Source organism: Scyliorhinus torazame, chromosome 18 (assembly GCF_047496885.1).
Source record: "Scyliorhinus torazame isolate Kashiwa2021f chromosome 18, sScyTor2.1, whole genome shotgun sequence".
In the NCBI taxonomy this organism is placed as follows: domain Eukaryota; kingdom Metazoa; phylum Chordata; class Chondrichthyes; order Carcharhiniformes; family Scyliorhinidae; genus Scyliorhinus; species Scyliorhinus torazame.
Genome location: NC_092724.1, coordinates 131,667,151 through 131,688,586, shown reverse-complemented (window position 1 = coordinate 131,688,586; position 21,436 = coordinate 131,667,151). Strand labels below are relative to the sequence as shown.

Here is a 21,436-nt window from a genome sequence, read left to right as displayed (position 1 = left end):
TGAATTAATTTATTCATCTGGCCAAGCTGCAGGGTCATATTGGCTGTTACTTTAATGCAATTGATATTTTATGACAAATCCTATCGTAGCTGGAAATATGTAGCAATAGTTACTGAAATATAAAACACTGTTTATGTTTCCCTGAAATAATTTTACTGCTAACTGACAGCTTACTCTTCAGTGTTACTGCAGCAGTGAATATGATTTATCATATTCCACACATTTAATCTTATGCAGTATTTTCAGTTAATAGCACTTTCAGACAGGCTGGTGAAATATTTATTTTAAAACCAATAATTATAATACTGTGTCGAAATAAGTCAAATATTAAAGTTACTTCAGTCAATTTTAAGTCATTCTGAAGTAACTGTTTATAAAAGTTAGAAATGCGTTCCAAGAGTATTTGTAGTCTCTACATCTACCCAGTTCAGAGAAGTGTTTCAGGGTGAAATTCTGTGCATTGATTTATTCAATGACCATTATCAGCTTCTACAGACATATTCAGAGCAATTTGAATTTGAACCCACTGCTGATGGGATTGGGTGCAATGCTGCTGTTGCTTCTTGCCTGATTTTACTCTTCTTTGAAGTCAGATGACAGTGATAAGTGGATGGGGTGTAAAGGCAGTGTTCCAACCCATCCCAGGGGATTCCTGGCGGGTTAGGTTAAAATCAGTCGCAATTTATTCAGCTCTATCACTGACTCAATTCCGTGGAATGTGATGCTCGATGCGTTTGTTAGTTTAGCTGTGCCGAAACCCAGGCAACACCACCATAGCAGAGTTAGGACACATAGAACTTGCAACACAGAAACAGGCTATGTGAAAGTAAAAGTGCACAGATGTTCAAGAGCAAACTCGGTGCCAGATGTTACCCTTGGAACTGCCTATGTAAAAATGTGTTTGACAAACCTCTCTTATTTGCTTCAAACTTGATTACGAAAAAATAAACCCTGCATTTATAGATGCCACTTTCATATCGCTCAGAAGCACTTCAACATTTTTCCTATTCCACACTTTGAATGCAATGACTCCTATTAGATTGTCTTGGATACCTCAACATTAAAATGAAATATGGTACAGTATCACTGAAATGAGGCGTTTTGACATGACTTCCGCTGTTATCATCCTATTTGTAAATAGGTGGAAAAGAGGTTTGCCAAACGTCGCTTTATGAACACACCGCTCCTTTAAATAACATAGCAGGCCCCTCTCTGCATCAAACCTGTCATTTAAAGCTACTTCTGCATGCTCATAAACATGATAAGACAACATTATTTTTGAACTGAACCACTAGGAATCTTCATATATCTGAACTTGTTTATAAAAATTTAGATTGCGCGATGGTGGTTCAGAAAAAAGGTGCCTATGTTTCCATAAACTTCAAATCAAATTATTCCTGTTTTGTAAGATTGGACTTGGCCAGTTATACCTGTAGCAAGGACAGGTATCTCACAAATGTAATCCCGCTGGTTCCTGGGAGTAGAAAAAGACTAATGACAGTCCACTGAAGTACATACACTTTGTAATTGAAAGTACAAGAATTTGCATATATTTGAATTTAATCTTTTCCATTTACCAATGGTAATGAATATCCATTAACTCAAAAAGGGATGGCTATTTCTCTGAGAATTTCTTTCTCTGAGAATTCACAGATTTCTCATGGATAAATATGGAACTTTGTAGTTTTCAAATGATGTTCTCCTCAAGAGAATGTGTGAGCTACTCACTCTTTGATGCTGTACAGGCTCCAATGCATGGAGAAGACTTAACTATCCCAAAAATATGGCTACAATATGCGACAGTCCTATTTTTAATTCATTCATGGGATGTGGGTGTCACTGGCTAGGCCAGTGTTTATTGCCCACCCCCAATTTCCTTTAAGAAGGTGGTGGTGAGCTGCCTTCTTGAACTACTGGAGTCCCTGTAGAGTAGGTACACCCCCCACAGCGCTGTTAGGCAGGGTGTTTAACGGTTTTACCCCAGCGGCAATGAAGGAACGATGATATAATTCTGAGTCAGGATGGTGTGTGGCTTGGAGGGGAACATACAGGTGTGATGTCCCCATGCATCTGCTACTCTTGTCCTTCTAGGTGGTAGAGGTCATGGGTTTGGAAGGTGCTGTTGAAGGAGCCTTGGTGAGTTGCAGCATTACATTTTGTAGACTCTACACAATGTGCGTTGGTGATGGACAAAGTGAATGCTTAAAGCGGTGGATGGGATGCTAATCAAGCAGGCTGCTTTGTCCTGGATGATGTTGTTGGAGCTGCACTCATCCAGGCAAGCAGAACATATTCCATCACACTCAAGACTTGTACCCTATAGATGGTGAACAGGAGTCAGGAATTGACTCTCTGCAGAATTCCCAGTCACTGATCTACTCTTGTAACCACAGAGTTAATATAAGTGGTCTGGTTCAGTTTCTAGTCAATAGTAACCTGAGGATGTTGATAGTGGGGAATTCAGCAATAGTAATGCCACTGAATATTAAGGGAAGAAGTTCCTAACAAGACTATCTGCTTTTTGGCCCATTTTATGGCCAGTGAACTTTCTGGTGTCACTTCTGTCATAAATAAAACCACTTACTCAAGCATTTGTGGGTATTTTAGAATGAAGTAGTGATGATGATGATGCGATGCCTTCTATCGCAATTCCCATCTCAGAAGTGCTGGATTTAACTCTGGTCCGTACATACCAGGCTACCAGAATTGCCAGGTGATAAAAATGCAAAAGTAACTTGAAATGACAACTTTAATGCAGAAAAGGACAAGTTACATTATTTTCCTTATTACTGGAATTTCAATTTACAAGTAGAGGCAGCTCTATGATCATATTTTGTAATATTGCTGGGCTCTTAATGTTGTTGCAGGTGTAGGAAACCAACAAGGGCACCTTAATTCTTTTAACACTTGTAGCCACCTGGGTTGGCCAACTCCCGACGTAAAATGGAGAACAGCAAAGGCTAAAGGGAAATTCAGTCAACAGAGGCAGAAACTAGCAGGTGTAAGTTTACTGTGTATTAAGCTCTGCAAAAGCCCAGACAGCATCTATACAAGCAGCCATCTGCATAATAATGTAGCAGCTATCTACATACTAATTGAAGTGTTGGGTGCTCTGCCACACAGATGAACCAACACGGTTGTGAATGGTACAACGCAGTTTTATTTCAAACATCTATTTACACTGGTAAACTGTTTACTGAGGTTCGATCATGACCCTTGGTTCTGTGGACCTATTCCTAATTCTATCTTGTAGTGGCACTCAGCACATGGTGGATGTCTGAGTGGCCTGCAATGAGCTCTGTGCCCTGAGCCGTCTCCTGCTCGAGTGCCCAGGAAGTGTTGTGTTCCCTGTTTTGTACTGTGTATGCTCTTGCCTGTGATTGGCTGTCGTGTTGTGTGTGTTGATTGGTCCGTTGATCTGTCCATCAGTATGTATGTGTATGATGTTTACCTGAATATCATGACTAATGAGCGATCCCCGGGAACAATCGAAATATTTGGGATAGACAAAGCCAAGCCAGACTCCTCGGCGGCGGCAGGAACCAACACAAAAGAGACCTCAAGACCGCCCATCGATCAGGGAACCGCTCCAGTATTGGAGAAATCGAACCAAGCGATTGAAACGAAGTCCAATCACTTGGAACCAGGTACAGGGTCCGCCCCGAAAGGTGGGAAGCCCCTGGGGACTACAAAGTTAAGCCCCCAAGTTCAAATTGTTCTTCTTGACCGGGTCACTCAGCAATGCGAACCAACCCTTGACAGTGACCGGTTCAGCTACCGCCAAGATCCAGTAAGTCTTAAGTCAACGCTCGCTACGAGATAGGCGCTCCTAGCTACCAGTCCGTACCAACTTTGAATCCCGCAGACTCAGAACCCGAACGAAAGGCCATTTGTTCCCCTGACCTGGTGGGCCAGTCCGAAGCCAAGTATAGGCCTGTTAGTTGTAGAAGTAACTTAGAAGTAGAATTTATGCATGAGTAGCGATTACTGTGTATAATAAATGTGCTTTGATTTGAACCTTACTAATTGGTATATTGAGTTATTGATCATTACTTGAACTTGAACCTCGTGGCGGTATCATAAAGATACCTGGCGACTCGAGAGCAAAGATTATAAAACAGAGCCAATTGAACCAACCAAAAGTTAGCAACACACTTTAATGGCGAGTTCCCTTCAACAAAGCTGACACCAGAAATTCATTAGGGATCAGTACCAGATAATGTGCGAGGACAAGTCACATTTCATGCAGAAAGTAAAATCTGGGCCAATACTTGAAATGGTAGGCAATAGAGATTTTTCTTCTTTATTCAGTAGGATTCTTTCCATCAAAAAAATCCTGCACAACTGCAAAAATGGTTACCACTCTGTGAAAGATCATTTTCACTTTGTTATGTGGTCATTTTTTAATGCCAATTTTGCTCAATTTTAACATCCGCCAATCAAAATGACTCTTTTTGTGGTTGATTTTATGAAACCAGAATTTGATCACGGAATGACAGAAAACCAGCCAATCACAATGCATTATAATCATGCTTTAATGACACTAATAATAAGGCTGCTTTTATACACTTCAAGAATCTAAATTGCCACTTAACAGTGGAATGTGCAAGCAAGTTCAATTTTTGTAGTTATAGCTCTGTATTCACTTCATAAAACCAGATTTAATGATGGCATGTACGAGATGGTGCAGTGCTGTTAACAGTGAGAACTTACACAAGATGAAAAAAATTGGCAAAACTACAATATTAATATGAAGTGCCAACAAAGGACAGATATGGAAATTATAGGCATATACATTACAACCTTAAACAAACTGATAAAAGTGCCTTGTGACCTGATATGGGTATGATAGAACATTAGTCTTCATTCAAAGTTAATTTATTCAACTTTTTAAAAAATTTGCTCATGGGCTGTAAACATCCCTGGCAAGGGCAGGATTTATTCTGTAGCCCTTGTTCTCTTCAGAAAGTGATGGTAAGCTGCCTTCCTCAACCATTACAATCCATCTGGTGAAGGTACATCCACATTTGGGAGGGAATTCCGGGATTTGGACCCAGAAAAGATGAAGGAATAATAATTATATTTCCAAGTTAAGATGGTGTGTGTCTTTGGGAGGAAGTTGCTGCTGGTGGTGCACCCATGTGTCCACTGGTAGAGTTCTGAAGATGCTGTCGAAGAAGTCTTGGGAAGTTGATTGGAGAGTTGTTCATCGTACACACTGCAGTCACGGTTTGCCGGTGTAGTTTTTCCTCATGTTGGTTTCCTCGCAATGTGCTGGAAGCCCAATCTGGCAGATTTGTTCTTTTGGGTATACCCTTGACCAGTTCAGTCAGTAGTGGCGCTACTGAGTCACTTTTGCTGATGGACATTGAAGTCCCCCATCCAGAGTACATCCACGTCGTTCCTATCGTTAGTACTTCTTCCAAGTGGTATTCAACACAGAGGAGCAATGATTCATCAGCTGAGGGAGGGCAGTAGTTGGTAATCAACAGGAGGGTTCCTTGTCCATGTTTGACCTTATGTCTTGAAATATCATGAGTTCTGAAGTCGATGTTAAGGACTCCCAGGACTCCCTTCAGACTGTATACCAATGTGTCGCCATCTCTGCTGGGTCATTCCTGATGGTGAAACAGGGCATACCCAGGAATGGTGATAGAAGTGTCTGGAACATTGGCTATACGGTATAATTGGTGAGTATGGCTATGTCAGTCTATTGCTTGACTAGTCTGCGGCACAAACCCCTTGATGCGAATAAAGAGGACTTTGCAGTGTTGATGGTGGAAAGGCTTTGGGTAATATGAGGGTGAGTCACCTGTCAAAGGATACCAAGCCTTTGAACTTCTCTTGCAGCCACAATTGTTACTTCACTGGCCCAGTTAAAGTTCTGGTCAATTGTGCTGGGGGAATTTTATGATAGTGCTGTTGAACTTCAAGGGGAAATAGTTAGAATCCCTCCTATTAAAATGGACATTTCCTGGCACTTATGTGATGCAAATGTTACTTACTACTTATCAGCAGCAAGTCTTGCTGCCTATCAACATGGATTACTTCATTTTCAAGGCATTGTGAATGGAACTGAACTCTGTAGAATATTAGCAAACACCCTCACTTCTCACCTTATGCTAAAGGGAAGGTCATTGATGAAAAAGTCAAAGATGGTTGAGCCTAGGACACTACCCTGGGGGACTTTGTCAGCAAAGTCCTCGGCTGAGGTGATCAGCCTCCAGCAATACAGCAACCACAAACATCTTTCTTTCTTTCAGCCACCAATCCAGTTAGTGAAGAACTCCCCCGATTACCATTTATTTCAATTTTACAAGGACATCTTGATGCCATACTTGACGCCATACTGCCCTGGTGTCAAGGGCAGCCAATCTCACCACACTCCTAGAATTCAGCTCTTTTGTCCATGTTCAGACCAAGGCTGCATGTCTGGCGTGAATGGTCCTGTGGGAACCTAAACTTAAAAAAAAAAAATTTAGAGTACCCAATTCATTTTCTTCCAATTAAGGGGCAATTTAGCGTGGCCAATCCACCTACCCTGCACATCTTTTTTGGGTTGCGGGTCAAAACCCACGCAAACACAGGTAGAATGTGCAAACTCCACATGGACCCAGAGCCGGGATCGAACCTGGGACCTCGGCACCGTGAGGCAGCAGTGCTAACCACTGCGCCACCGTGCTACCCCTGTGGGAACCTAAACTGAGTATCAGCGAGCAAGTGAATAAGTGTTGCTTGATACCACTGTTGTAGGCACCTTCCATCAATTTGTTTATGATTGAACGTAGACTGATAGGGTGGGCAATTGGCTGATGGCTGGATTGGATTTGTCCTGCTTCTTGGACACAGGACATATTGGGCAATTTTCCACTTTGTCAGGTTATAGTTGAACTGGACAGCTTGGCTGGAGATGCAGCTAGTTCAGGAGAAAACGTCTTTGGCCTTGCAGATGGGATATTATCAGGGCTCACAGCCTTTGCTGTATGCAAGGCACTCAGCCATTTCCTGACATCATGTGGAGTGAACCAATTTCACCGAAGGCTTCAGGGATGGCAGTGACCTCAGGAGGCTGTTGAGATGGATCATCCACACAGCACCTCTGGCTAAAGATGGTTGCAAACGTCAATACTCAAATGGTGGACTCTGCCTTTATTGAATTAAAATGTCCACAGATCTTCCTCGGCCAGCTGGTTATTTAATAGCTCATCCCAATTCCATGTTGAGAGCAGCAGGATATCAGAGCTTTGATTTTATTCGCAGACTGTGAGATCATTTATTTCTATCTAGTACAGGCTTTTTCCACTCGTCGACATGCATATATTCTGTATTGGCGCTTCACCAGGTTGGCACCTCATTTTTAGGTGTGCCTGGTGCTGCTCCTGCTCTTGACATGGTCCCTACACTCTTTATTGAATCAAACTTCGTGATAATGGTAGAACCAGGGATTTGTCGGGCCATGAGTTTTCAGATTGATGGTCCATAGAACCTCCTCGATGTCCAGCTTTCAGCTGCTACGTCAGATCTGAATCTATCGCATTTCGCAGGTTGGTACTCTCACCAGGGTGACCAATCCTCCACCCAGAGTACATTCAGTTAGTGAGGAGGACTTTGCAGGATTGGCTGGGCTGGGGTTGCCTTCATTGTGCCCAAAGCCGAGATGGAAACTTGGTGGTGTGTCTGGGTTTTTTGTAAGTAGCGGTTTGATACAATGCAGGGATATGCTTCATCATTTCAGAGGCCAGTTAAGTGTCAGCAACATTGCTTTGGGTTTGGAGTCGCATTTGAGTTCGATAAGAATGTCAGATTTCCTTCCCTAATGGATCACAGTGAGCCATTGTTTTTTTTTTATGATAGCGCAATCGTTTCATGGTCACTATTACCGATATTAGCTTTTTATTTCAGATTTTATTTAATTAACAGAATTTTAATTCCCCGATTTCTTGTGAGAGATTTTAACTCATCCAGGCCATTGTTGCTGGGTAAAATCCTGGAATTCCCTCCCTAACAGCACTGTGGGTGTACCTACACCACATGCGGTGCAGCCGTTCAAGAAGACAGCTCACCACCACCTTCTCAAGAGGGATGGATAATAAAATCTGGTCCAACCAGCAAAGCCCATATCCCAAGGATGAATTTAAAAAAGGCTTCTGGATTACTCGTCTGGCAACATAACTACTGTACTACCACAATGTGCAAACCTTCTAATTGAATTGTTTTATAAAAAATGTAGAATTTAGTACATTATTTAGTTCAAATTCCCTACTGGTGGCTTAGAATTAACCGCATTAAAATAGAGTAAATCTGCCATAATAAAACAAAATAATGACTTCTGAAGGATAACTTTGAATTACGAGCATCCTTGTTATAATTGAGAAATGTCTGAATTTTAAAACTGTCCATTTACTGGATGTTAATCCTTATTGTTCTCATGGTTATGGGAAAAATTGGCTCTCAATTGGAGGACAAGACAAGGCGTTCACCCTCCCAGGAGATCCCATTAACAACACATGAAAACAGATTTGTTCAATGAATTGAGAGACAGGATTTAAAAGGTGTTGAATGAGGAAATTGAAGAGATGCGCAGATGACTGAATAAACCAATTGTTAGGCACCATATTAATCATACATTCACATGTTCATGTGCACTAATTGTGCACAATTGCTGAATAACTCATGCCTTAACTATATAATACTCAAAGGGCATATCACAAGGTAATTATGGACGAGGAAGATTATCAGTTCTTTCACCCAGACGTACCATCAAGTTTTCTCAAATCCGAAGACAGATGATTCTCCTGTCACCATAGGGTATTTTGTATAGTGGGCCAATGGCCATTGAAGTGCCACAGCTTTGCATAGGGGTCAGGAGGGGCCATAAGAATTGTTTTGGGTGGGGGCAGGGGTAAATACTTTGCCTGACTGCATGACAATTAGCGAGGACTAGCACAAGGCTATCTCCACAATGTAGCCAGCCAGGTCAGGAGTGAAAGGCGCAGTTTTTTGACCTTAACCAGCCACCACCCTGAAAAGGCACCCCTGAAAATCAAACACCCTGAGAATGGGGTCAGAAGTCGTGGGATTGGGATCCAGCCACCATTTTTAAAGGGCTCCCAAGTCATTTCGACTCACTGAAAATCCAGCCCTCATATGTTTCAATAAGATTACCTCTCATTCTTATAAACTCCAGTGACTATTAGGCTAAACTGATAAACCTTACTTCATAAGACAACTCCTTCATTCCAGGAAGCAACCCAGGGAACCTTCTCTGAACTTCCTACAATTCAATTATATCCCTCCAAAATAAGAAGGTCAAAACTGTATTCAGTGCTCTAGGCACAGTTTCACCAATGCCCTGTACATTTATAAAAAGACTTCCCTACGTTTATGCTCCATCCTTACACCAAAGCTCAATAAATAATAATATTTAAAGCCCCAGTATTGTAAATAGTTAAAATTCCTGTGGCAACCCATTAGTTACAGTTTGCTATTTTGAAAATGACCCATTTATCCCGACTTTATTTTCTGTTAATTAGCCAATCCTCTATCCATGCTAATATAACATCCCCAGCCACTTGTGCTTATATAGTCAGCTTAAATGCAGCACCTTATCAAATGGCTTTTAGAAATCCAAATACACTACATCTACTGGTTCTTCTTTATACACCCTGCATGTTACATCCTCAAAGAATGCTAATAAATTTGTCACATATAATTTCACTCTGTTTGATTGCACTATGAGTTTTTAAATGTCCTGCTACTACTTTCTTAATAATGGATTCCAGCTGTTTCCCAATAACAGAAGTTAGGCTAATTGGCGTATAGTTTTTTGCTTTCTGTCTCTGTTCTTTCTTGAATGGGGGTGTTTCATTTGCAGTTTTCCAATCCACTGGGACATTCCCAGAATCTAGGGAAGTTCAGAAGATCACAACCAATGCATCCACCATCTTTGGAGCCACATCATTAAAGAGCCGAGTCTTCAGACCATTGGATCCAGGGCACTTGTCATCCTTTGGTATCATTCAGTTTCCTAGCACACCAGCTGCTTCTCAGTTCTTCAGAATATTCGCAGCACAGGTTTCAGAGCCCTTAACAAGCACATTACTTTTTCATTAATTTACTAATACTCATCCCAGGCTTATGAGCAAGACTCAAAGTAACTATAATGATGGAAGAAAAGGTCTAGTAGCACAAACTACCAGTCTTGTTTATTGTCATCCACTTTTTTAATTCAAATTAATACCCAGAGGAAAATACATCTCATAATCTCCAGATTCAATATAATGTGTTGTTATTAGGTCCCATTGGGAAAGGACAAACACGAAGTCTGGCTTTAAGTTTATAAATAATTTAGTGCAGTTGGCAGCCATCTGACCTCTGGGTGAGGTAAACTACCATGAGCAGTTCATGAGAAGATTTAAAAATGTTGTGTCCTCAGTTGAAGGTCTGCCTACTTGTGGAAAGAGGAAGTCTTATACTACAATCACACTGAATGCACTTATAATAATATAAATACATGGTCATGTGATACTGCGACCTAATTTTCATTCTCTGGAAGAATCATTTAATTAGAAATTTAGAGCATTTAATTCAAATGAACTGTATGCCCTGTTCGTTTATTTTTTTAAACAATTGGTACTCATGTACTGTCATTCTTTTTGATATTACTGGATTTTAAACATATGTCATTTTAATTTAATATGTAACGGATTACCATAGTCAAATTCCTTGCAGAAAGAATGCATCTGTTCTCTGCTTCAATCAACTATTATCACTTTCATGAAACCAATGACTTGTAACTAAAACACTGCCTACTAAGAGACGGGGTCTGGGTATAAGTGAGAAAGGACACACAATTGTACCTGGCTTAACCTCATGCAGTTGAAAGTGCTTTGGCGGATGGGGGTGTTCGATTCTGCATCAAATTACAAAAGCAACGTTTTTTGTCATATATTAATTCAACAGATTGTTAGTATAATTGTCAAATTGAAGAATGCAGCGTCTTAGAAGCCCTTGATTGGAAACATTGGATTTAAGAGCAAATTCCCTAATTAAAGTCCATTTTGAAGTGTGCTGACACTGCCACAATAAATTACTGCCACCTCTTTCTCCTGTAAAATTGCAATCAATCACCCAATCTGTAAACCATTCAATCAATAAAGATTGTGCTGTCTAGTTCCAATGCACCCGATGATAGAATGCTGAACAAGTGTGAATATACATGTCAGAGCTCAGAATGTCTGAGGCAGGCAGGATCCATGCTTCATCTATGATTAAAGGCTATGCACCTACCCCAAACATTTGTCGCAGGTCAGGGTCTCTGAATCGGAAGGGAATGTTGGAGACATGTAACCTTTTGGGCTGCTGTTTCTCTGTGGTCTCTGATGATTGTAGCTGCTGTGACGAATCTGTCTGTGCGGCTTCATCTGTCTGCTGGAGGAACGGCAAAAGGAAATGATAAAACAACAGGCAAGTAAAATGCAAAGCATGCCAGCCATGACATGAAAGTGAGATTTAGGTCAGGTGAGGCATTCTCATTCCCAATATAGCCATTTTTGAATCCAAATTGCCTGTCAAATTGAACAAGCCACATTTGCATGCCTTCCCCATTAGTCACGGTCCCTTTCCTTCTCCTCTCCTCTTCTCTAATACAATCTACTTAGTGTTGCAACGTGCATTGTTTCGTACTACCCAGGGGAAAAACAACAAAGGACAATTTGAGTATTGATAGATCACTTGCTAACCAAATTCAGATATGAAAATAGTGTACGTTAGGAACTGGCCTACATGCAAACACACAAAGTGGCCCTTTACATCCACTGTGACTACATGAAACTAATTGCTCCATTTTCCAATAGGTTGCATTATTTTGTGATCATGGCAAACTAATTAGTAGGAGGATGTAACAGATTCTCACTGTATCTTGAAGAGGTGCTGATGAGTTTTCAACAGTCATCACCAATGCAAATCTAATAAGGTAATATTTTGTTCAATTCTAGGTCTACCTTCATGGTTAAAAACATTTCTTAACAAAAAAAAGAGCATCGGGGGCCCAGCATTGTTATATATAATAAAATAATAATAATAATAATAATAATAATAATAATAATAATAATAATAATAATCGCTTATTGTCACAAGTAGGCTTCAATGAAGTTACTGTGAAAAGCCCCTAGTCGCCTCATTCCGGTGCCTGTTTGGTGAGGCAGGTACGAGAATTGAACCCACGCTGCTGGCCTTGTACTGCATTATAAGCTAGCTGTTTAGTCCACTGTGCTAAACCAGCCCCTGGTAATATAAACTAATTGTCATCTTTAATGCAATTACATTTTTTAGAACTGAGTAGTGTGTCAAAAGGTTTCAGAATGCAGTGCACTTCATTAGGTGGCAGAGGAAGGTATCTGCATGTTTATTGTAACTTATGCAGTAGCTGTAACCTTCAGAACAATGTGACAATGCTGCTATGAGTGCGGTTTTAGGCAAGGACCATGTTTGCCCACAAGCAGTTACAACATCTGACCAGGATTCATGTTGCCATACTCTTCCACAATCACATTTCAGCTACCACTGGGCGGGGTGGGGAGAGAGAGTGAGAGAGAGAGAGAGAGGAGGTGGTGCTGCCCATCTCAGTGCTCCGTCACTTTGTCTCAGCTGTAAAGAAACAATAACAGCCCTCTAGCCCTCACCTCCTCACACCCCCATACCCCATCCAAGCCAAACCATAACCACCTCATGCCCCCCACTCACCCCTATTTTCCTTTCTGGATCCTATGCAAATTAGTGCCAACTCATGCTAACCAATGCATGCCCTCAGCTGTCACCCATCACCCTTTGTCTTTACACACTCCATAGCAACTCACCCAGTATCCACCATGTGCAGACCTCGGGACCCAATGGCGAGATGAAATAAAGCAAAGTTCTGAGTATCTACTGATGACTTCATTATTATTTTTCAACTCTCATTGATAAAAAGCTATTCACTGCAGTTAAATTCCTCCAACTCCTATATAAAAACAAGCATTTGTATACATGGCCCCACATCAAAGATGTTATAATCACTTGGAGTTCTCAATCAAATTGTGAACTTACAGACACTGTGACAATGATAGTTTTAGAATTAGTTATGTAGCACATATCCTATAATGACAGCCCTGAAACTTATGTCACCTGGCTGTGAAATAGCAAGCACTGATTTCTTTTCTTAAAATCTATATTTTTTTTAATTTAAAGGCGAGAATATTTAAAGTCTTCTTAGCTTGACAGTTCCAATGAATTTATCATTTTTTGCACACTTTCTATCTACTTTTAACAATCCCAAAGGACACTTGACTTCCCCCAATGGGCAATTGACCTCTCCAAAGGTGTCCCTGGACCTATCTAAAAGGATACCCTAACTCTCTAAACAATTTATGAAGGTTTAGTACATCACTTGAAAAGTCGAAAGCCCACAAGTTGTGTTTTGGACATTCCCCCTAACAAAGATTGCACCAGATTAAAGACAGCTGCACTTCAACACATACAGCTGCCTTTTTAAACCACAGATGTGCAAACTGCACCTGTATCCCCACTCACCCCCTTGTGGAAATAATGGGTTCTGGGTTCAGTGGGCAGAACCTTCGCACAAGGGCCCCTGGTGCCATTGTTAATAAGCCAGAGACCCGCTCTGTCCCTATGAAAATTCAGGCCCTAGTATCACAAATCCCCATATGATGGTAGAACTGTGTTCAATTCAGTTGCGACGTGGAGAGCTCAACTGAGCCCTGGCTGAGGTCTTATACTCCAACGACTGCCTCTGCCACATCTACTCTCGAAGAGTGTCCAAGGCTTAGCTGTCAGTATACTGATCATGCACAGTTGTATTTTTCTGATTTTGCATACATTATTTGTTCATCAATTTATTTAATTTATAGTTATTTTGATTTTGATCAGAACTTGTGCCTTAAAACCTGACAATTTTTGCTGCCAAATGATCTGTTGAGCAAGCAATGCTTCCGGCTTTACTCTTTTTACTATTTCCTCATTCAGTAAGACTGAAGACACACCCAAGTTTGGTTTTGCATATTTTGAGATTTATTTCGTGAAGTTGTAACAGGTGATGGGACGTCAACTGCCCATACTCTCCAGTGTGTCGGAAACAATGAAGAGTTTATGGTTGAGGTGAAACGGTTAGATTGCCGGTTGCAAAAGATCAAACAAACAAGGTGTTGGCTCAAACGTCAGAAGAAACTGTGACAATGGGGTTCATGCGCTTGGGCACTGAGGATAAAGTGGCTAATGAGATACTTGATCTGGTACCTTGTATTTCAGAATGCCTGGACAATCTTCCATTATTAGTTCAACATAGTGGTGTGTTTGTATGATCCACAAGAACCCCATGACTTTTATGAGTTTAATGAAAATAAAACTCCTGATGTTGCACATGTTCTACATGCTGTGCGGTTCTATTTAAACTGCACTTACAAACTGATAGAATTTTTAAAAAAGCTTTAATTAAAATATTGTTACATTTCAGCTGGTGTGTGTACATATATCACTCAAAGAATGACAGGGTCAGGATGTTATGATACTGTAACATATAAAAACCCAATGTGATAATCAACAGAATCTGGTTTTCCTTCTTCTGCTAATAATAGCTCATTGTGATAAATCAATAAGAAAAACATTACATTCCCTGGAAAATAAGAATATTAATGAAATTGCCTTTGTCAATATAGAGCGGTACTCTTGAAAACGCTTTCATGCATCAAACAATTCTTAGTCTGTCATTGCTGTGTCAGACAGCTGTGAAATTTATAACAATAATAGGCAACAGATAAATGTTCTCTTTTTAAATGTTCTCAATTTTGGTATTTTGTAGGCAATTGCCTGAATGTACTCTACAAATAAAACATCCTTGTTGCATTTGGGTAGGTTACACCCCCTCACTCTATTGTTGGGAATTTGAGTCACAAACTGCCCAAGGATTTTGGGGCTTTTTATTTTTCCTCGACAGTCATTAGTTACACTGTCTAGGGTTTGACCTGAGCAGGACAATAACAGTTGAGAGAAAATAAAAGCACCAAAACTTTCCCACCAAAATAACGAGAATAAAATGCGAGGTACAATGTCTTACCAGGATGTGCATTCGAACTTTACAACGTGGCTTGAATGGTGACACTAAAGAACAGTATCAGTGAGGGAAATTATTTAAAATGAGGCTAAACTACGTTCTAAATAATGATATACATGAACACCTGGAATCATAGGTCATTCTTCTGGAAGAGATGCAGGGGATACTAAAGATGCCAAACAGATAGCACAATGGTATTTACTGCTATTCAAGTCCTGTTTACGTCGAGGAGGAAAAAGACAAAAAAACAGGTTTGGTCACAGTTAGAACTATTAGGTAAAGACAATGGGGGTGATTCCCCGGCTTCGCTCGTGCAGGCACGAATCGAGTTATGGCCAGAGACTATTGTGAGAGGGCAATAACGCAATTTGCGCCGGGGAGAACTGAATTTGAGATTCTCCCCACCCCTGGCCATCGACATAATGTGGTTCATGCCCATTGCGTGAATGAACCAGATTAGCATATTTAAATTATCAAAATATTCAGATTTGGCTTTAAGCCAAATTCACCGCACCCCTTCAATTCTCCCACTCACTGGTGCAATGTGAAGTCAATGGGAATCACTGCCGGTCTCCAAAACCGGAACCAGACATGATGACAATGCCATGGGGTTCTGGGGCCTTTGAAGCCCTTGCTGGCCATGGACATGGCTGGAAAGTGCCCTGGAATTGTCAAGGGATGAGGTCTGACAGGGGGACCTGAGAGTGGACCTGTAGAGGGGGGAGGGCCTGAGATGGGTCCTGGTGGTCCCCTAGGGAGGGGAGGCCTGAAGGGGGTGCCTGAGTTTTTTTTTGGGGGGGGCTTTTGGCGATTCCATTTCGTGATTTTTCTCACTTGGGGCAGCAATGGGTGGGATGGTGTTTGCCGTTGATTTGGGGGGGTGGGGTCTCTGTCGGATTGTCTTAAGATCAGGGTGGCCTTTAGAAACAGCACTTCAATTTTGGAGGAGTCGGCCTTGCTGGCGTCTTTCGGTCCTCACTCATGGCGCAAATCACTCTGACCTCCAAAGAAATGTGTAAGTGTGGATGGATTGCGATCTGGATTGTGCCGACCCGCCTGGCAGGAATCGCACTGCATTTCCTGCCGCAGACCACACTTAGAAATGTTTCAGGAGTTCAGGAGAATTGCTCCAAATGCTAGAGGGACAGCTACACTATTACCTCTCCACGATATTCATCATTAAACACATGAAAGTCTGAATTTTTTGTTCTAACCCAGTAAACACACCAGGAAAAGCTACGGCTTGTCCATTCAAGTGCAAGGGACGTTTAGGTGCCGTTCTAAGTCTTAACACCAGCTAGGACCCTCGCTGGCACTGAAAATTAACTTTCACAAATGTGTCTTCAGATTTTAATTATTACTGGTCATTTTAAAAATGGGGTTATAAATTTCCTTTATATTTTCTTTGTCTTTGTTTTTAAACACCCTCTCATTTTTCTTCCCTTCCTTTATTTTGCTTTTTGTGCAGGATTTTACATTGAATTAAATATTCTAACTCACACTTCCGAGTTTGGGCTGCGTGTGATTTGATAGGTTGAAGAGATAGGCTGTTGCTTGTTCTGTTCACAAAAGTTCCAGATCTACTCTCGAGGGTGCCGCACAGATATGGATCTCGAATGACCATATGTTGTCTTGCAAAAGCCTACTACAGATCTGTCGGCCGCCGAAAGCATATTAAATGGCGAGTGTCGTCCAGTTGCCACTGACCTCAAAATCCGGGCCAACGTGAATTAAAGAGTTGACAGCAGCATTGGTCTAAACATATCACAGGATTATGCAAGAGGTATGGATGGACATTGTCTTAAGCTTTAATTTTTGTAGGAGATGCTTAAGAATTTAGTAATGTGAATACTCTTCACACGCGGGTGGCTTTATCACTATATCCAGTCTTTCTTTCAATGCTGCATAGCATAAGCTAGCGTCACGTAAATGTCACTAGTTTGCATTTTAACCTTCTGGCAATTGTAGCTTCATTTTGCAGTTAATTCAAGTTAAATGGAAGAATGGGCAACTAGGTGTGGAAAACCATTACAGCAAGCACTCAGTGAAAATCAACTAACCAGCTAACCTGACACAGCAGGAAAACGTACAGCAGATGCTGCAATTGCACAATGTGGAGCAAGCTTCTACATTTCACCACTTGCTGAACTTCGATAGTACAGACTGATCTAATATTACCACTTCTAATTACTATTGTGGCAGTGTCGTTAATCTCTGCCTATTTAGCTCTTTTTTTTACACTTTATTGGAAACTGCTTCAACCTCTTTCAAAGTGAAAGGGTTGCAATAAATAAAGGCTACATCATTATCCTAAGCAGGCTGGGCAGAAGGATAGTGTTGGAACCTGCGGTACAAACAACAGCAGGGAAAATATAAATACCAGGAAAACAATTACATGTCAAGGGCAACGTGTCAAAATAAATAGCCAAAATTGACTTGAAAATGTGCATAATGAGAAGGGAAAGTGGGGAATAAGTAAAGACAGGGTCAAAGTGTTGAAACATAAATCAAAGTCTGCCTATTAGGAGGTAAGTGAATGCGTTGGGTTAAAGATTATCAGGGTCAATAGTGCTGTCTCAATGTAGCAGTGCAGGAGCTGCTGATCTTGGGTACCAGGAGCTGACAATGATAGAATACACCTGGAGTTCTTTTATGCGATATTACAATGCCGCGGTTGCTGGAACACGGGAGACATTCAAGCATTGGAAACAATGCAAGGAAACAATGCAAGGAAGAGTTAAATGCCGATTTTAAAAACTTTAATTGTGTTGAAATGCAGAATCAACCTGGTCTTTTCAGCATGCAGAGGTATCAGTTACCTCAGGTGGGCCCTGAAATTTCATGGGCTTTATGGTGGTTCCACTAGCAAATCAGTATCCCCCAGTGCTGACTGCACTGAGGGTGTCTAGGCACTTTGGATATATTACAGGTGTCCACCTGCCTGTGTTGGCCAGAATGATGTTGTCCACATTTTCTAGGATTCCCAGTTAAAAGACCAACTACAAAATTATATATTTGCTGGTCTTCAGTGGTTCAGGTCACTTATCTATCTTAGACCCAAATGGTGAGATCTACTTTGCCCTTAAGAAGATTTATAGAATTAGAATTCCTACAGTGCAGAAGACCATTCGGTCCATTGAGTCTGCACCGACCCGCTGAAAGAGCACCCTATCTAGGCCCACTCCTCCCATCCTATCCCCGTAGCCCCACCTAACCTGCACATATTTGGACGCTGAGGAACATTTCTTTTGCATGGTCAATTCACCTAACCTGCACATCTTTGTGACTGTGGGGGAAACTGGAGCAGCCGGGGGAAACATGCACAGACAGAGGGAGAACGTGCAAGCTCCACACTGGCCAGAATCGAACCCGGGTCCCTGGCGCTGTGAGGCAGCACTGCTAATCACTGTGCCACCATGCCACCTTATCTCCATATCCTTGTTGTCCCCGCCTCTCCTAAAACATTAAGTTGTATTAAACACTGAAGAATGGAAAAATACAATGTAGGAACATCCCCACTCTGCCTGGTCATCTTTCGCCTCATAAAGGGTGAACCGAGGTTCCCTCCATGAAGGGCGAACAGACAATTGTTGTAAATGGTGGGGGATTGGCACAAGTTATGGCCATAGAAAGGGTAGAACAAAAATAAATTTGAACTGCAAGAAAATTACAGGGGACACAGATTCAAACTAATAAACGGTAAATATAGAACTTGTCAGGGAAAATGTATTTGCAGAAAGAATGATCAATTTGTCAGATGGGGCAGCTCGGTGGCGCAGTGGTAGTACTGCAGCCTCACGGCACTGAGGTCCCAGGCTCGATCCCGGCTCTAGGTCACTATCCGTATGGAGTTTTCACATTCTCCCCGTGTTTGCGTGGGTTTCGCTCCCACAACCCAAAGATGTGCAGGGTAGGTGGATTGGCCATGCTAAATTGCCCCTTAATTGGAAAAATGAATTGGGTACTCTAAATTTATTTTAAAAAAGAATTTAAAAAAAAAACGAATTTGTCAAATGGACTTGCAGACAGAGTAGCAGAGGCAAAAATCCTGGAATAGCCTTTCTGATACATAATTGACTTGATAAGTTCCTTTTTGCTTCTTCTTGAAGATATTTTGCTTTTGGAAATGGGAAATGGTTGAAGCAAGGTGATGAAGCAAAATGGCTACATTCCAGGTGCAGTTTTGGAGAACCTGTCGAGAAAAATGTCCCTTTTTCAGTTGTGTGTGATTGCTAGTGAAGAACAGCAAGTTAGCTGAATGGAACTCACTTGTGTGCCAGTCCATTGAGTAAGTGAGCAAAACATGTTGCTGGTTCCTGAAGGTTGGCAAGTTAAAGGCCCTCACATTTTGCTTATTTATTTGAGCCTCATTGTAGGCTTGGTTGATCATCACAGGGAGAGGATACAATCTGGTAAATAACATTATCTACATTCCAAGTGCCCAGCAATGTCCACGTTTGAGCAGAGTAGTTCTCGAATTGTTTTTGTTGTAAATGATTCTTTTCAAGGATGAACAATCAGACACCTTCTTCCATCTAAATTGTACTATTATATAATGCTAAAATTATGAAAGTGCCTCTTGGAACAAGTATTTTTTTCAAATGCTTTCCCGAAAGCAGATATTTTATGCTACTCTCAGCACTCCTCCATTCACTCTCTCCTCTGATTCGGGTCATCTAGCTCACTTACAGCAGCTGCTCCAGGCTTGTACTTTCACATCTATCTAGATCAGGAGGAACCCATGGTGAAGCACTGTTTTGGCAGGCACTCTGTATTGCTGCGATGCCAATACACTTGCCTTGTACATAAAGTGGCTGCGAGTCTGATTACCAGGGTGAGATAATATTCCCTTGGCCAGGGAGGTTTTACCTCATCTGAGGGACCAGTGTTCAGACCAAGATAGCTCTGGAGGATTTTTGGAGGATGAATTTGGAGACATTTCCCCAAACTTACCTCTATATTATCCTTGTTCCTTACTTTATCACTTTACTCCTCTTTATAAATGAAAATATATTTCACCGTACAATTGCTGTAGAATGATCAACAAGAGAGAACCTACCCATATCCCTTTCAATAGCATTACCATAGTCAAATCCCCCACCATCAACATCCTGGGGTTTACTATCGACCAGAAAGTTAACTGAGCCAGCCATATAAATACTGTGGCTGCATAGAGGCTCAGATCTTTGTGGTACCTCACCCGCCTTTATTCCTCAAAAACTGTCCATCATTGAAAAGGTCAAGAGTGTGATGGAATTCTCTCCACTTTCCTGGGTTTGTGCAACTCAAACAATACTCATCAAGCTCAACACCATCCAGGACAAAGTAGCCCGCTTGATTGGTACCCAATACACCACCACTAACATTCATGCCCTACAACATTGATATACAGTGGCAGCAGTACACCATCTACAAGATGCACCACAGCACGTTCCCAAGCTTCCTTTGATAGCATCTAACGAACCGGTGACCTCTACTAGCAGGGGCATGGGAAGGCCACCACCTGAAAGTTCCCCAAAAAGCCACACGCCATCTAGACTGAGAATTATATTGCTGTTCCTTCACTGCCATGGGATCAAAATTCTGGAACGTCCTCCCGAACAGCACTGATAGAACATGGAACATACAGTGCAGAAGGAGACCATTCAGCCCATCGAGTCTGCACCAACCCACCTAATGCCTCACTTCCACCCTATCCTCGTAACCCAATAACACCTCCTAACCTTTTTGGTCACTAAGGACAATTTATCATGGCCAATACACCTAACCTGCATGTCATTGGATTGTGGGAGGAAACCGGGGCGCCCGGAGGAAATCCACGCAGACACGGGGAGAACGTGCAGACTCCGCACAGACAGTGACCCAGCGGGGAATCGAACCTGGGACCCTGGCGCTGTGAAGCCACAGTGCTATCCACCTGTGCTACCGAGCTGGCCCCAGTGGTTGAAGAAATTGCTCATTAGTCCCCTCTCAGGGGCACTTAAGGATGCGATGCTCAAATGCCATGAACTAATAATGGCTAGGTTTTGATCGGTGTGGCTCAGCTCTAAAATATTCTTCTTCTACTGCCCAGGAGCCCACAACAAATAGGTGGCAAAATCCAAAAGTCCTTCTCAGCAAAGCATCCCACAGAACCCAAGAAGGTCTCATCACATGACAAGAGGTAGAGTAGAATACTGGAACTGGGCGGGTAGGGTGAAGGTTCCAGTTTTCGTACACAGATTTTATGTTTGCCAGAGAGGTGCATTCTGGGAGTTTAATTTCCATTCGCTTCCATGGAAGCAAACATCCCACAGTGCACCATGACAACCCAATATTCGAGGGCCATGA

At 41.7% G+C, this 21,436-nt stretch overlaps 1 protein-coding gene across 32 annotated transcripts in view; it reads right to left on the bottom strand.

Moving 5' to 3' along the window:
• rbfox3a (RNA binding fox-1 homolog 3a) overlaps positions 1-21,436 on the bottom strand; it is a 1,900,245-nt gene that overhangs the window by 137,095 nt on the left and 1,741,714 nt on the right. For 30 of the 32 annotated variants that reach the window (XR_011936209.1, XR_011936210.1, XR_011936211.1 and 27 more), the window contains one exon: positions 11,290-11,430. Coding sequence is in view for 25 of the 32 variants with exons in the window: in XM_072483360.1 (XP_072339461.1) it covers positions 11,290-11,430 (141 nt within the window). In the remaining 7 variants the exon portion in view is untranslated. The remainder of the gene's footprint in view (positions 1-11,289; positions 11,431-21,436) is intronic. The other 2 variants (XM_072483356.1, XM_072483377.1) reach the window with 1 other exon arrangement.